This window comes from Hylobates moloch, unplaced genomic scaffold, assembly GCF_009828535.3.
Source record: "Hylobates moloch isolate HMO894 unplaced genomic scaffold, HMol_V3 SCAFFOLD_18, whole genome shotgun sequence".
Classification (NCBI taxonomy): Eukaryota; Metazoa; Chordata; class Mammalia; order Primates; family Hylobatidae; genus Hylobates; species Hylobates moloch.
The window spans coordinates 59,203,709-59,219,451 of record NW_026652293.1 but is presented as its reverse complement, the minus strand read 5'-3'; the positions used below and the strand labels follow the sequence as shown (position 1 = coordinate 59,219,451).

General features: G+C 39.3%; 1 protein-coding gene across 1 annotated transcript in view; it reads left to right on the top strand.

Annotated features, from left to right (window-relative positions):
• The window catches only part of LIN9 (lin-9 DREAM MuvB core complex component), a 92,797-nt gene that overhangs the window by 73,553 nt on the left and 3,501 nt on the right, over window positions 1-15,743 (top strand). Inside the window, exons 11-13 of the mRNA XM_032137023.2 lie at window positions 9,624-9,749; window positions 15,187-15,366; window positions 15,517-15,614. Coding sequence (XP_031992914.1) covers window positions 9,624-9,749; window positions 15,187-15,366; window positions 15,517-15,614 — 404 coding nt within the window. The remainder of the gene's footprint in view (window positions 1-9,623; window positions 9,750-15,186; window positions 15,367-15,516; window positions 15,615-15,743) is intronic.

The following is a 15,743-nucleotide window of genomic DNA, read 5'->3' as shown; positions in this document are numbered from 1 at the left end:
AGTAGCCAAAATATCAAGACGGTAATCTCATTTACAGTAGCTACAAAGAAATTTTTTTTTTTTTGAGACAGAGTTTCATTTTTGTTGCCCAGGCTGCTGGAGTGCAATGGCATGATCTCCGCTCACTGCAACCTCTGCCTCCTGGGTTTAAGCGATTCTCCTGCCTCAGCCTCCCGAGTAGCTATGATTACAGGTATGCGCCACCATGCCTGGCTAATTTTTGTATTTTTACTAGAAACGGGGTTTCTCGATGTTGGTCAGGCAAGTCTCAAACTCTTGACCTCAGGTGATCGGCCCACCTCAGCCTCCTGAAGTGCTGGGATTACAGGCGTGAGCCACCGCTCCCGGCCAGAAAATGAAATACTTAGGAATCTGTTTAACCAAGGAGGTGAAAGATCTTTACAAGGAAATGCACTGATGAAATAAATTGAAGAGGACACAAACAAATGGAAAGACATCTCAAGGTCACAGATTGGAAGAATTAATATCATTAAAATGACCATAACACAAATAAATGGAAAGACTTCTCATGCTCACGGATTGGAAGACTATCATTAAAATGACCATAGTGCCCAAAGCAATATACAGATTCCATGAAATCCCTATCAAAATACCAATGTTATTTTTTCAGAAATAGAAAAAACAATCCTAAAATTCATATTGAAACAAGAGCCAGATTAGCCAAATCAATTCTGAGCAAAAAGAACAAATCCAGAAACATCACACTGTCTGACTTCAAATTATATTACAAGGTTATAGTAACCAAAACAGCATGATATTGGTATGAAAATAGACACATAGGCCAACGGAAGAGAGTAGAGAACACAGAAATCTACTTATGTTTAGCCAACTGATTTTTGACAGAGGTGCCAAGAACATACATATGCTGAGAAAAAGACACCCTCTTCAATAAATGGTGCTGGGAAAATTAGAAATCCATATGAAGGGCCGGGCACCATGGCTCACGCTTGTAATCCCAGCACTTTGGGAGGCCGAGGCGGGCGGATCACGAGGTCAGGAGATCGAGACCACGGTGAAACCCCATCTCTACTAAAAAATACAAAAAATTAGCTGGGCATGGTGGCGGGTGCCTGTAGTCCCAGCTACTCGGAGAGGCTGAGGCAGGAGAATGGCGTGAACCCGGGAGGCGGAGCTTGCAGTGAACCGAGATTGCGCCACTGCGCTCCAGCCTGGGCGACAGAGCAAGACTCCGTCTCAAAAAAAAAAAAAAAAAAATCCATATGAAGAAGAATGAAACTGGATCCCTATCTCATCATATGCAAAACTCAAGATGGATTAAAGGCTTAAACAAAAGATCTGAAGCTATAAACATAATAGAAGAGAACATAAGGAAAACCCTTCAGGACATTGGTTCAGGCAAAGATTTTAGGACTAAGACCTCAAAAGCACTGTCAACTAAAATAAAAATAGACAAATGGTTGTATTTCAAACTAAAAAATCTGCACATTAAAGAAAACAGAGTGAAGAGACAGCCAGTTGAATGGGAGAAAGTATTTTTTTTTTTTGAGGTGGAGTCTCGCTCTTGCGCCCAAGCTGGAGTGCAGTGGCGCTGTCTCGGCTCACTGCAAGCTCCGCCTCCCGGGTTCACGCCATTCTCCTGCCTCAGCCTCCTGAGTAGCTGGGACTACAGGCGCCCGCCACCGCACCCGGCTAATTTTTTGTATTTTTAGTAGAGACGCGGTTCTACTATGTTAGCCAGGATGGTCTTGATCTCCTGACCTCCTGATCCGCCCGCCTTGGCCTCTCAAAGTGCTGGGATTACAGGCGTGAACCACCACGCCCGGCCTGAAAGTATTTATAAACTATTCATGCAACAAGGGACTGATATCCAGAATATACAAGTAAAATAACTCAACAATAAAAGTAATAGTAATTCCATTAAAAAGTGAGCAAAGGACATGAATAGACAGTTCTCAAAAGAAGACATACAGATAGCCAACAAGTATATGAAAAAATGCTCAACATCACTCATCATCAGGAAAATGCAAATCAAAGCCACCATGAGATATCATCCTACCCCAGTTAGGATGGCTGTTATTAAAAAGGCAAAAAATAACAGATGCTGGCAAGGATGTGGAGGAAAGGGACCTCTTATACACTGTTGGTGGGAATGCAAATTAGTACATCCACTATGTACAACATATGGAGATTTCTCAAACAACTAAAAACAGAACCACCATATGATCCAGCAGTCCCACTACTGGGTGTCAATCCAAAGGAAAACAAAATCGGTATATCAAAGGGATGCCTGTGTTCACATGTTTATAATAGCACTATTTACAATAGCAAAGATAGGCAATCAGCCTAAGTGTCTATCAATGGATAAATGGATAAAGAAATAGAATACTATTCCACCATAAGAAATAATGAAATCCTGTCATTTGCAGCAACCTGGATGAAACTGGAGGTCATTATTTTAAGTGCAATAACCCAGGTAAAGAAAGACAAATACCTCATATTCTTACTCATGTGGGAGCTAAAAAAAAAAAAAAAAACCTGAACTCATGGGGATGGAGAGTAGAGTGATAGAAACCAGAGGGTGTGAGGAGGAAATGAAGAGAGGTTGTTGAATGGGTTCAAACAGAATAAGTAAGTTCTAATGTTTGATAGCAGACCAGAGTGACTATAGTTAGCAAAAATATATATTTCAAAATAGAGAGGCTTTTAAATATTTTAGTCATATAGAGATAATAATGGTATTACCTTAAGTATTTACATACATAGATTGTGTAATGATCAAGTCAGAGTATTTTGGGTAATACTACCCCTCCCAGCCTCTGTTATCTATCATTCTACTCTCCATCTCCATGAATTCATGTTTTTTTTAGCTCCCACATGAGTAAGAATATGAGGTATTTGCCTTTCAGATTGGGATTATCTTTTCAAATGGGAATTGGGGGTTACCGAAGACATAGGGTAACATAAATTATAACTAAGCATTTGATCAAGCCTCTTCCTAGGGATACATGTATACTTTTGCAGACTCAGAACTAGTTAAAATCAAAATTATTAAATACTCAGTATCTCCTACAGAGAATTTTTTTCGAAGGTGTTAGAGTCTCTCCATCTTTTGTGTTCAGTATTTTAATGAATCGCTTAAAAATGTACAAAGGGTTTTCATATACAGTATACATAAAAATGTACAAAATAGCTGGGCATGGTGGCTCATGCCTGTAATCCCAGCACTTTGGGAGGCTGAGGTGAGCAGATCACTTGAGGTTAGGAGTTCGAGACCAGCCTGGCCAACATGGGGAAACCCCGTCTCTACTAAAAATACAAAAATTAGCGAGGCGTGGTGGCACATGCCTGTAATCCTAGCTACTTGGGAGGCTGAAGCAGAAGAATCACTTGAACCCAGGAGGCGGAGGTTGCAGTGAGCTGAGATCATGCCACTGCACTCCAGCCTGGGTGACAGAGTGAGATTCCATCTCACAAAAAAAAAAAAAAAAGTACAGAGTTGAGAGATAGCTAACATGTTACAAAATAGAGTGATGTGACTAATGGACCATGAAAAAACTCTAAAACAAAATGGATATACAGATATATACTCCCCTTCAAAATTATCATCTGGTTATATCTCCAACTTTATTGTTAATAGTATTAAGGTACATTGCAAGGTCCCTTGTTTCTCAAGGTAATACCCAAATATTCTGACTTGATCATTACACAATCTGTGCATGTAAAACAAAAGAAAAAAGTAAATTATTTGAAGACAACCTACATTTCTACCATCTTCTATTCTTATTCAGACTAAATATTACTAGTCTTCCCATCAGATTTGTAAATGTTTCAAATAAAGCGTTAGTGAACGGGTGAAGAAGTGAGCATGTTTATACACTCTAGGTGGGAATATAAGTTAATTGAAGTCTTTTTGGAAGGCAGCTTGGCCATACTGATGGGCCAGAAATTTTACTTCTAGAGTATCATTCCGAAGATGCGCATACAAGGATGTTCATGACAGCATTGTTGTAATAGCAAAAGATTATAAATGGTTAAATGAATATCTGTAGAGGACTAGTCAAATAAATCCATACCCTTGATCATGAACTGCTAAATCTGGTATTTTCCATCTTGGCCCTTATAAGCTCATATTTTTACAGACTGTTTGCCTTCAACATGAACCTGTAAGCCACACAAGAAAATCTTTCATTAATTTGTGATCATACCTGGTTTTTTATCAGAATGTATTAGTTATTTCTAATGGCTCAAATGCCTCACCTTATTCATACAGGCCTAATTGAATGTCATATTTTTGACTTGTTTTTATTTTATTTATTTATTTTTTTTGAGATGGAGTCTCGCTTTGTCACCCAAGCTGGGTGGAGAGGCACAATCTCGGCTCACTGCAACCTCTGCCTCCCAGGTTCAAGCGATTCTCCTGCCTCAGCCTCCCAAGTAGTTGGGATTACAGGCATGTGCCACCGTGCCCAGCTAATTTTTTATATTTTTGGTAGAGATGGGGTTTCACCGTGTTGACCAGGCTAGTCTTTAACTCCTGGCCTCAAGTGATCTACCCTCCTTGACCTCCAAAAGTAATTTTTAGGCCAGGCACGGTGGCTCATGCCTGTAATCCCAGAACTTTGGGAGGCTGAGGCGGGTGGATCACTTGAGGCCAGGAGTTCGAGATCGGCCTGGCCAACATGGTGAAACCCTACCTCTAGTAAAAATACAAAAATTAGCCCGGCACAGTAGCCCGCATCTGTAATCCCAGCTATTTGGGAGGCTGAGGCAGGAGAATCACTTGAACCTTGGAGGTAGAGGTTGCAGTAAGCCGAGATTGTGCCACTGCACTCCAGCCTGGGCGACAGAGCAAGACTCCATCTCAAAAAATAATAATAATTTTTAATTGTATGTGTGTATGTGTAAAATGAATGTACTTTTCTTTAAAAAATTACCGTTCTTGAGTTTGATGTGTGTTTTTCTTTCTTTGTATTTGTTTTTTAATGTATAAATACCTATAGAATATATACTATTGGGTTTTTTTGAAGAGGGAACTTTTTTTTTTTTTTGAGACGGAGTCTTGCTCTGTTGCCCACGCTGGAGTGCAGTGGTATAATCTTGGCTTACTGCAACCTCCACCTCCTGGGTTCAAGCAATTCTCCTGCCTCAGCCTCCCAAGTAGCTGGGATTACAGACACGCACCACCACGCCCAGCTAATTTTGTGTATTTTTAGTAGAGACGGGGTTTCACCATGTTGGCCAGGCTGGTCTCGAACTCCTGACCTCAAATGATCTGCCCGCCTTGGCCTCCCAAAGTGCAGGGATTACAGGCCTGAGCCACCATGCCCGGCCAAGGGCAGACATTTTTAAATAAATTTTATACTATGTAATGTTCTGCTTTTCACTGTATAGTATCAGTAAATATAGATCACTCTCTTCAATCCTAGTGTTAGAAGATCTTTAAATTGTTAGCAATCTGATAGGTGAAATATAAATCTCATTGTTTTATTTTGTATTTCTAAGGCTACTAGTGGAATTAAGCATCTTTTTGCATTTTAATTGGCTATTTATACTAACCAAATTATTTGTTTCTCATGTTACCATAGTACAGAAAATTTAAATTTTGATGTAGCCAAATACAGTTGACCCTCAAACAACGTGGGGGTTAGGGGTGCAACCCCTGCCAGCAGTCAAAAATCCTCATACAGCTTTTGATTCCCCTAAAACTTGACTACTAATAGCCTACTGTTGACCAGGAGCTTTACTGATAACCTAAATAGTAGATGAACACTTACCATGTATATGCATTATATACTGTATCCTTACATAAAGTAAGCTAGAGAAAAGGAAATGTTATTAAGAAAATCATAAGGTAAAGAAAACATATTCATTAAGCAGGAGTAGATAATAAAGGTTTTCATCCTTGTCATCTTCACATTGAGTAGGCTGAGGAGGAGGAGGAAGTGGAGGGGTTGGTTTTGCTGTCTCAGGGGTGGCAGAGGCAGAAGAGGTAGAGGAGATGGAAGGAGAGGCAGGAGAAGCAGGCACACTGGTGTAACTTTTGAAAAAGTCTGCGTCTATACGATCTGGTGGGCTATTACAAAAATTAATTTTAAAAATTCTGCATGTAAATAATGTAAGTGGACCTGCACCATTCAAACCTGTGTTGTCTGAGGGTCAGCTCTGTATCAGCCTGTTCCTTTTTCTGGTTTTTGTAACTTGTTTAAAATAGCTTCTTTACCTCTTATTCATAAACATATTCTCCTGTCTTCTCATGATACTTTTATAGTTTCTTTAAATATTTAGACCTTCAGTACATCCTAAAATTTTGTGAATGATTTGAGTATAGAAAGCTAACTTTTTTCCTCAAATAGATAATTGTTCCAGTTTATTAATAGTTCATCCTTTCCCACTGATTTGAAAGGCCAGCTTTACTATATACAAAATTTCCAAACATTAATATACATATATTCGTACACACACAAGCATATGTGCCAGGCATACATATACATATGTGTTGGAATTTAGTATAAAGACTGGCCACCATTCTCTCCCATTGGTGTATTTGTCTCCCATGTCAATACCATACTGTTTGATAACTACCAGTACAAGTCCCTCCATTTGTCTTTCTCTTTCAAAATTGATTTGGTCATTCTTATACATTTATGCTTCTACATTAACCCTTCATTATGTAGATGTTTAAGAAGATAAGGGAAATTTTTTCCATCATTGGGAGATATTCAAAAAGATAAAGACTTTGAGAACAGCTTCAAAAAAGGGGGCTCAAAAAATATTTTTAGAAGTTGGAGATATAACCAGGTGATAATTTCAACGGGAAGTATATATCTGTTTAGTTTTGGAGTTTTTTTTATGGTTCATTAGTTACATCACCCCCCCCCCTTTTTTTTTTTTTTTTTTGAGACAGAGTCTGTCTCTCTCACCCAGGCTGGAGTGCAGTGGTGCGATCTCGGCTCACTGCAAGCTCCGCCTCCCGGTTTCACGCCATTCTCCTGCCTCAGCCTCCCGAGTAGCTGGGACTACAGGCACCTGCCACCACGCCTGGCTAATTTTTTGTGTTTTTAGTAGAGATGGGGTTTCACCATGTTAGCCAGGATGGTCTCGATCTCCTGATCTTGTGATCTGCCCGCCTCAGCCTCCCAAAGTGCTGGGATTACAGGTGTGAGCCACTGCGCCCGGCCTATATCACCCCATTTTGTAATGCATTAGCCATCTCCCAATTTCATACATTTTGACGTATACTGTATATGTAAACCCTTTGTACATCTTTAATTCATTAAAATGTTGAACACAAAAGATGAAGATAGAGACTTTTGACACCCTCAAATTTGCTGTAAGAGATACAGAGCTTTTAATGATTTTGATTTTGATTAACTAGTTCTGAGTCTGCAAAAGTATACACTTATCCCCGAGAAGAGGCTTGATCAAATACTTAGTTATAATTTACGTTACACTATGTCCTCAGTAACCCCCAATTCCCAACAAGGAAATGAAATTAAATTCAGCATGTCCTGCATTATCCCTGCATTCTTATTGAAAATCTTTTGGATGATCCAATGGTTTTAACTTCACAAAAACTGAGGTTTACGAAGAGGAAGGAATTCAGGAAGCACCAATGGTAAACTAAAAGTAGGATGTCCTGGATATGATTCCAGGCCTATGTGGAAATTATCCCTTCCCTACTCCCACTGTGGCATTCCCTCCCCTCTTTCTCTTTTACTGCTTCAGATCCATAGTAGCAGAAGAATTCTAACTGATGCAAACTGGCTTCAGATCCCACAAGGTTACCACTTACTGGCTGTGGTACATGGGCCTCATATGTAAAATGGAGACAATAAGCAATAATATCTTTCTCATGGGGTTATTGTGAGGATTCAATGAAATCCTTTAAAAACACTTAGAACATTAGCCAGGCATAGTGGCACATGCCTGTAGTCCAAGCTACTTGGGAGGCTGAGACAGGAGGATCCCTTGAGTCCAGGAGTTTGAGGCTGCACTGAGTTATGATCATGCCACTGCAGTCCTGCCTGGGCAACAGAGTGAGACCCTGTCTCTAAAAAACAAAACAGGTCCGGCGCGGTGGCTCACGTCTGTAATCCCAGCACTTAGGGAGGCCAAGGCAGGCGGATCACTTGAGGTCAGGAGTTCGAGACCAGCCTGGCCAACATGGTGAAACCCCATCTCCACTAAAAATACAAAAATTAGCCAGGTGTGGTGGCATGCACCTGTAGTCCCACCTACTTAAGAGGCTGAGGCAGAAGGATTGCTTGAGCTGAGGAGGCAGAGGTTGTAGTGAGCAGAGATCACATCGTTGCACTCCAGCCTGGGTGACAGGAGTGAAACCCTGTCTCAAAAAAAAAAAAACTTAGAACAAGCTGGGTGTGGTGGCACATGCTATAGTCACAGCTACTTGGGAGGCTGAGGCAGGAGGATTGCTTCAGGCCAGGAGTTTGAGTCTAGCCTGGGCAACATAGCAAGACGCCATCCCAAAAACAACAACAAAGCCACTCTTAGTGTATGGCACATTAGTCAGCTGTATTTAGTACATCTGTTGTCATCATTAAGTAATCAGCACATCATTAATAGTGTGTGCTGTTAAGTTGTTTAACTTTTCTGGGCCCCAGTTTTCTCCTCTGTAAAATGGTATGGCTTAACTAGATGACCTCTGAGGTTTCTGTTAACTCAGTCTATAATTCTGTGATTTGGAACCTATATAAGTAGTTCCTCCCTAGGTCTAGGAAAGTTTTCTTTCCCTACCTATACTCATTAGAAGGAGCGATTTTGCTCCCTTAGTACATAACAACATGCTTTCTCAGAAACCCTCTGAAAAAAGAAATGTGGTTAAATTTTCCTTGACTAGAGAGGTTTCATTGCCAGCATTTTTAGCAGGAATGAAATGGAGAGTATAATTTATTGGAAGTACTGTGAAGAGAGGGAAGGAAATGGCATCAAAGTCCATTAACACTTGTTGGTAAGGAGCATATATGGAATGATGACACAATAAAAAGTTAATATCCATTGAGCATCTTCTATGTGGGAAGCACTGTGCTAGCATGTATTATTTAATCTTTGCAACAACCCCACTAGATAGATAGTCTTATAATCCCCATTTTGCAGTTGAACATGAGGCACAGAGAGATTAAAGAACTTCCTTAACATCACACAGCTAAATGGTGATAGAGGTGGAATTTGAACATATATAATCTGATTCTAATACCCACGCTCTTAAACCGTTATGCTATACTGAATTGATTCCAGGTACAGCATCAATGGGTTTAAATAACTAGAATGCTTCAAATGAGGACATAATGGTTTAACAACTAACAATCCCATGAAAAAGTTGAAAGACGAATATAACGAACATTGCATACACGTTTATCAATTAACATTTTGCTCCGTTTAATTTATCTCTATAGAAGATCTCCTTTTCAAAAAAGCAAATGGCAGACATCATGATGCTCCAGTGAACAAGGACAGTCTCCTAAATAACAATGCCATTATCACAGACAAGAACTATAACAATTAAAACAGACAAATTTAATGACCTTTAGTTTGCTTTTTAGATAAGTCAAATCTCCTTTTAGATCATTGAAATTGCATTGCTAAAAAACTCTTACCAAGATCTGATTTTTTTCTCTTCTCAGAAATCATATTCCATGCCCATCAGCATTGAATTTCAGCGGAGATATGCAACAATTGTTCTGGAGCTTGAACAGCTGAACAAGGACCTAAACAAAGTTTTGCATAAAGTTCAACAGTATTGCTATGAAGTAAGTGATATGTATAGATTTCCCTCCATATTTGTATTTGAAGCTTAATCCTTTTACTTTCACACTTTAGAAAATCCATACCAAGCCAATATCTTCATGAAGTCCTTTTGCAGAACTGTATTATATAAAGTTTCTTACTCCTCCCAGCATCAGTGTTAAAGAGTGCTTTATACACAGAAAGCTATCAATTCTGAGTTTTTTGGTTCAAGATACAAATGATAAGGCCCTCCAAAAAAATATGGAAAAATCCAGAAAACTAATTACTCTTAATTCCACTACCCCAGAGACCAAATTTTGTTGTTGTCGTTGTTTTTTCTTCATTTTTTTTTCCTTTGAGACAGGGTCTAGCTCTGTTGACTAGGCTGGAGTACAGTGGTGCAATCTTGCAATCTTGGCGAACTACAGCCTCAACTTCCCAGGCTCAAGCTATCCCCCAACCTCAGCCTCCCGAGTAGCTGGAACCACAAGTGCACAATATGCCCAGTTTATTTTTTACAGAGATGAAGTCTCGCTATGTTGCTCAGGCTGGTCTCAAACTCATGGGCTCAAGCGATCCTCCTACCTTGGCCTTCCAAAATACTGAGATATAGGCATGAGCCACTGTGCCCAGCCCCAAAGACCAAATTTTGCTTTATTTCTCCTTAGTCTTTTTTGGTTTCTTTTTTTTTTTTTTTTTTTTTAAACAATACATGCTTTTTCTCATACAATTCTGATCATGCTGGCTATACAATTTTGTTGCTTTCTTTTTTAAACCTTAAATTAGCATTAGAACTATGAATTCTTGAATTTCAAATACATAGGTAACAGGGTTATTTGTTTAATTTTCATTCACATGTGATTATATGAGAGTGGTTCAAAAGTTTCATCCAAAATTTGAGTTTCCTACTACAGAGTAAGAATTAAAATGATTCAGGTGAGTTTAAAATGCTCCTGCATTTGCATACTTTGAGGTTGTGTGTTTCCAGGAAAGCCACCTCTATTTGTGATATCAGATTCTTTTTTTTTTTTGAGATGGAGTCTTACTCTGTTGCCAGGCTGGAGTGCAATGGCACAATCTCGGCTCACTGGAACCTCTGCCTCCCAGGTTCAAGCGATTCTCCTGCCTCAGCCTCCTGGGTAGCTGGGACTACAGCTGTGTACCATCATCCACCATGCCTGGCTAATTTTTTTGTATTTTTAGTAGAGATGGGGTTTCACCATATTATAGGCCAGGCTGGTCTCGAACTCCTGACCTCAAGTGATCCGCCCTCCTCGGCCTCCCAAAGTGCTGGGATTAGAGACGTGAGCCACTGTGCCTGGCTGTGATATCAGATTTTTTTATTTTTATTTATTTTGTTTTTGAGACGGAGTTTCGCCCTTGTTGCCCAGGCTGGAGTGCAGTGGTGTCATCTCGGCCCACTGCAACGTCTGCCTCCCGGGTTCAAGTGATTCTCCTGCCTCAGCCTCCCGAGTAGGTGGGATTACAGGCATGCATTACCACGCCCAGCTAATTTTGTATTTTTAATAGAGACAGGGTTTCTCCATGTTGGTGAGGCTGGTCTCAAACTCCCAACCTCAGGTGATCCGCCTGCCTGAGACTCCCAAAGTGCTGGGATTACAGGCGTGAGTCACCGCGCCCAGCAATATCAAATTTTTAAACAGTTGGCTTATTTTCCTGATAGTTGTCAGTCACCCACATAATAATATGCATTGTATTAGTAAATAGATTTTCTCCCCTGGACTAGCAACTATTCACAAGACATGCAGACTATGCAGTCCAGGATGACACATAACAAAGCTGATGGTACATGCAGAAACGGGTTGCTCATCAATCTTTTTGTAGTACCCAAGGCCATTTGTGATAGGCTCCTTTCCTAATGAAGTAAAGTGATTTAATCTTCTCAAAGCTCTTATGGAACTACAATATAGATTTTAAAATAAGAACATATCAGAGAGAACACCATGACTAAGCAATTCTACTTCTCAATATATATCAAAAAGATACATCAACATGTATTTACCAAAATACATATACTAGAATATTCATAGCATCACTGTTCATTATAGCCAGAAATCACAAACTACCCAAATACCCATCAGTACTACAATCGACTGATAAACATGGTATAATTACACAATGGAAATGCTACCCAGCAATGAGAATGAATGAACTCAACTACAACTCAGCGCCATGGATGGATCTCACAAATACAATGGTTGAACAAATGAAGTCAGACAAGCCGGGTGCGGTGGCTCACGCCTGTAATCCCAGCACTTTGGGAGGCCGAGGCGGGCGGATCACGAGGTCAGGAGATCAAGACCATCCTGGCTAATACAGTGAAACCCCGTCTCTACTAAAAATACAAAAAAAATTAGCCGGGCATGGTGGCGGGTGCCTGTAGTCCCAGCTACTCGGGAGGCTGAGGCAGGAGAATGGCGTGAACCTGGGAGGCGGAGCTTGCAGAGAGCCGAGATCGCGCCACAGCACTCCAGCCTGGGCAACAGAGCGAGACTCCATCTCAAGAAAAAAAAATAAAAATAAATAAATAAATAAAGTCAGACACGAGAATATATAATGTATGTTTACATTTTTATAAAGCTCAAAAGCTAACCTCTGATGCTAGAAGTCCGGATGGTGGTTACCCTGAGGGAGGTGGTACTAGAAGAAGGCATTATCAGGGGGTCTGGGGCATTGGTAATATTCTGGTTCTTAATCTAGTTGCTGACTTCTCAGGCATGTTTGATTTGTGAAAACTCATTAACCTGTACTTCACGATTTGTGTACTTTTATGTATTTATGCTTCAATTTAAATTTTAGAAAAGTATTAGAGGATACAGTTATTCATTGAAGCATTGTTGGTAATTATAAAATATTAGAAATAAACACAAATGCCTACACATAGGGAACTGACTGTGGTACATCCACACAATTGAATACTATGCTGCTGTAAGAGAGGAAGCTCTCTATTTACTGATATGGAGTGATTTCCAGGGTATGTTATTAGATGCAAAAGGCAAATTCAAAAATACACATACATATTCCAAAGTATATTACCTTTGGAGTAGGAAATAAGTGGAAATACAATATATATGTATCAGCTTAATTTTTCAAAAGGAAACAGAAAGGATACATTAGAAACTAATTTGGGAATGGGGTAGGAGTTGGTGAGTAAGAAGGAATGACATTTTTCTGAGTGTTTGTTTCCCCAACAAATACAAGTAAATGCAAACAGAAATAAACGAACCTAACTATATTTCAAAGGAGTGACATAAGCTTACTGAAGGGGATAAAAACTGATTCAGATAGCTTGAACATAGCATAGGTTGAGCATCCCAAGTCTGAAATTCTCCAAAGTCCAAATTTTTTTGAGGGCCAAAGTGAAACTCAAAGAAAATGCTCACTGGAGCAGTTCGGATTTTGGAGTTTTGTATTTGGGATTCTCAACCAGTAAGTATAATGCAAATATTCTAAAATTTAAAAAAATCCTAAATCCAAAACACTTCTGGTCCCAAGCATTTTGGATAAGGGATACTCAACTTGTATTTTGACTGTATACCTTTAGTCTGAACCAAAATTTAAACATTGAACTCTAGTTAGTAGAATTTTTTCTCTTGGTGGCATGCATAACAGTCCTGAAACTCTTTTTTTTTTTTTTTTTTTTGAGACGGATTTTCGCTCTTGTCCACCAGGCTGGAGTACAGTGGCGCAATCTCGGTTCACTGCAACCTCCGCCTCCCAGGTTCAAGTGATTCTCCTGCCTCAACCTCCCCAGTAGCTATGATTACAGGCATGTACCACCATGCCCAGCTAATTTTTATATTTTTAGTAGAGACATGTTGGCCAGGCTGGTCTTGAACTCCTGACCTCAGGTGATCCACCCACCTCGGCCTCCCAAAGTACTGGGATTACAGGCATGAGCCACCACGTCCGGCAGCAGTTCTGAAACTCCTACTGTGTACTCTAGGACTGAGCAAAGAAGCAAATAAGTATATTGAACCTGGGAGGCAGAGGTTGCAGTGAGCTGAGATCACACCACTGCACTCTAGCCTGGGCAACAGAGTGAGACTGTCTCAAAAAAAAAATTTTTTTTTGAGGATAACGTGAGCCAGGTTTCTCACTGTTGAAGAAGGCAGTTATGAAGAGGGGGAAGACTAGAGTGAACCCTGTGGCATTAGATGGGAATAGGGGAAATCAGTATGAATTCATGGTTTATTTTATATTTATGCTATAGGTATAAGTGAGTGTATATGTCTGCTGGGAGAGCCAAAAGCAATGACACCCTAATAGCAAAGAACACACTAGACCCAGATCTTGGTCTCTTAACTCTGTTCTCCAATTTAAAAAAGCAGGACTCCTTGAAAAAGAGACTGATTCCAGACCTGGGGCAGAGAAAGAAGATGAGCCTGGCCCACCTTATTATGCTAAGGAAGTAAAATGTGCCCCCAAATTATGGAGACGTGTCAAAAAGAGCCAGCTTGACAGGGTCCTCACTGGCCAAATCTGGGACAATTTGAGCTTCATAATAAATAAATATAGTAAGAGATTATAACCCATAGAATAAAATCATATCAGTATGGGTTCATACTGATACTAATTCATTTTTAAGGGAAACTACTTTGTAGTAAAATGCCAACGAATACAGAAGCAGTGTTAAGAGTGAGAAAAACACCATTTTGCAACCATCATAGTAATAATTGATAAAGACAAGAATCATCAACAGATGCTAAAATTGGTAGGTAAAAGTTTGATGACAAATAGGATGTTTACATAGCCTCAAAGTATCTCTTCACAACTACTTAGTACTTACAAAAAGGAAATCCTTTACTGTAGGGAAATCTGGCAGACACTTAACTTACCACTTGATCAAAGAGAACATCACCAGTAATGGGACAGGTCAACATCACGTGCCTTCTAATAAAGATGCCAGAGAACTCAGCACCACGTTTGTAGTGTTTCTGCCCAAAAATGCATAACTTCAGTCTAATCATAAGGAAGCAGACAAACCCACATTGGGGGATATTACACAAAATAATTGGCTCATACTCTTCAAAAATACCGAGGAATTACAAACTGGAGTGATTAGAGGTAATGAGGCACAGTGTTTGCAACTTATTCTTAAATTAGTAATGGGAAGAATTATACATTCACAGAGATCAAATGGCAGATCAAATGTAGTAAAACATAAACCGTGAATCTGAGTAAATGTTATCAAGAGTTCTTTGTTTTATTCTTTTAACTTTTTTTAGAAGTTTGAAATTATATCAAAATTAAAAGTTACAAAAAATAAAAAATAAATCAGAAACTATTAAAGGAAAAAAACTTCTAAGGTAAGAGTACCACTTTAGTTTTAAATGCTAGTTTTATAAAAATTAAAATCTGAAAAGAGGGCACAAACACATACAGAAATAATCATGGCTTCTCGAACATGCGTCTCATGCTTCAATCATCTGTATTCAGCTTGCTCCAGACCAGGGGCTCCAGCCTGCAGATCAGCCAACAGATATGAGACGCAGGTGTGAGGAAGAAGCACAGGAAATTGTTCGGCATGCAAATTCCTCAACAGGACAGCCCTGTGTTGAAAATGAAAATCTGACAGACTTAATTTCCAGGCTTACAGCTATTTTGTTACAAATTAAGGTAAATCTTAGAGAAAATATTTTCTTAACTTGACACAAAACGACCCATGCTAATTTGTTGCCAAGAAATTAATTCATTGATTATATCAGGTATTTTTTGACTATATTTGAGCTATAATGCAATTAAATTTTGAAATTTTTTTCCCTTTAGTGTCTAGCAGAAGGAGGAGACCTGAATTCCTTTGAATTCAAATCACTTACAGACTCATTAAATGATATCAAGAGTACAATAGATGCTTCTAATATCAGGTAATTCATTAGGTACACTCTAATCATTTTAATGTGAAGTTCATAGTGATTTTCAGTCCAAGTTTTAAGAATTATGCATATTTGTGAAGTACTCATATATTATTATCCATTAAATATATTTTTCACTTA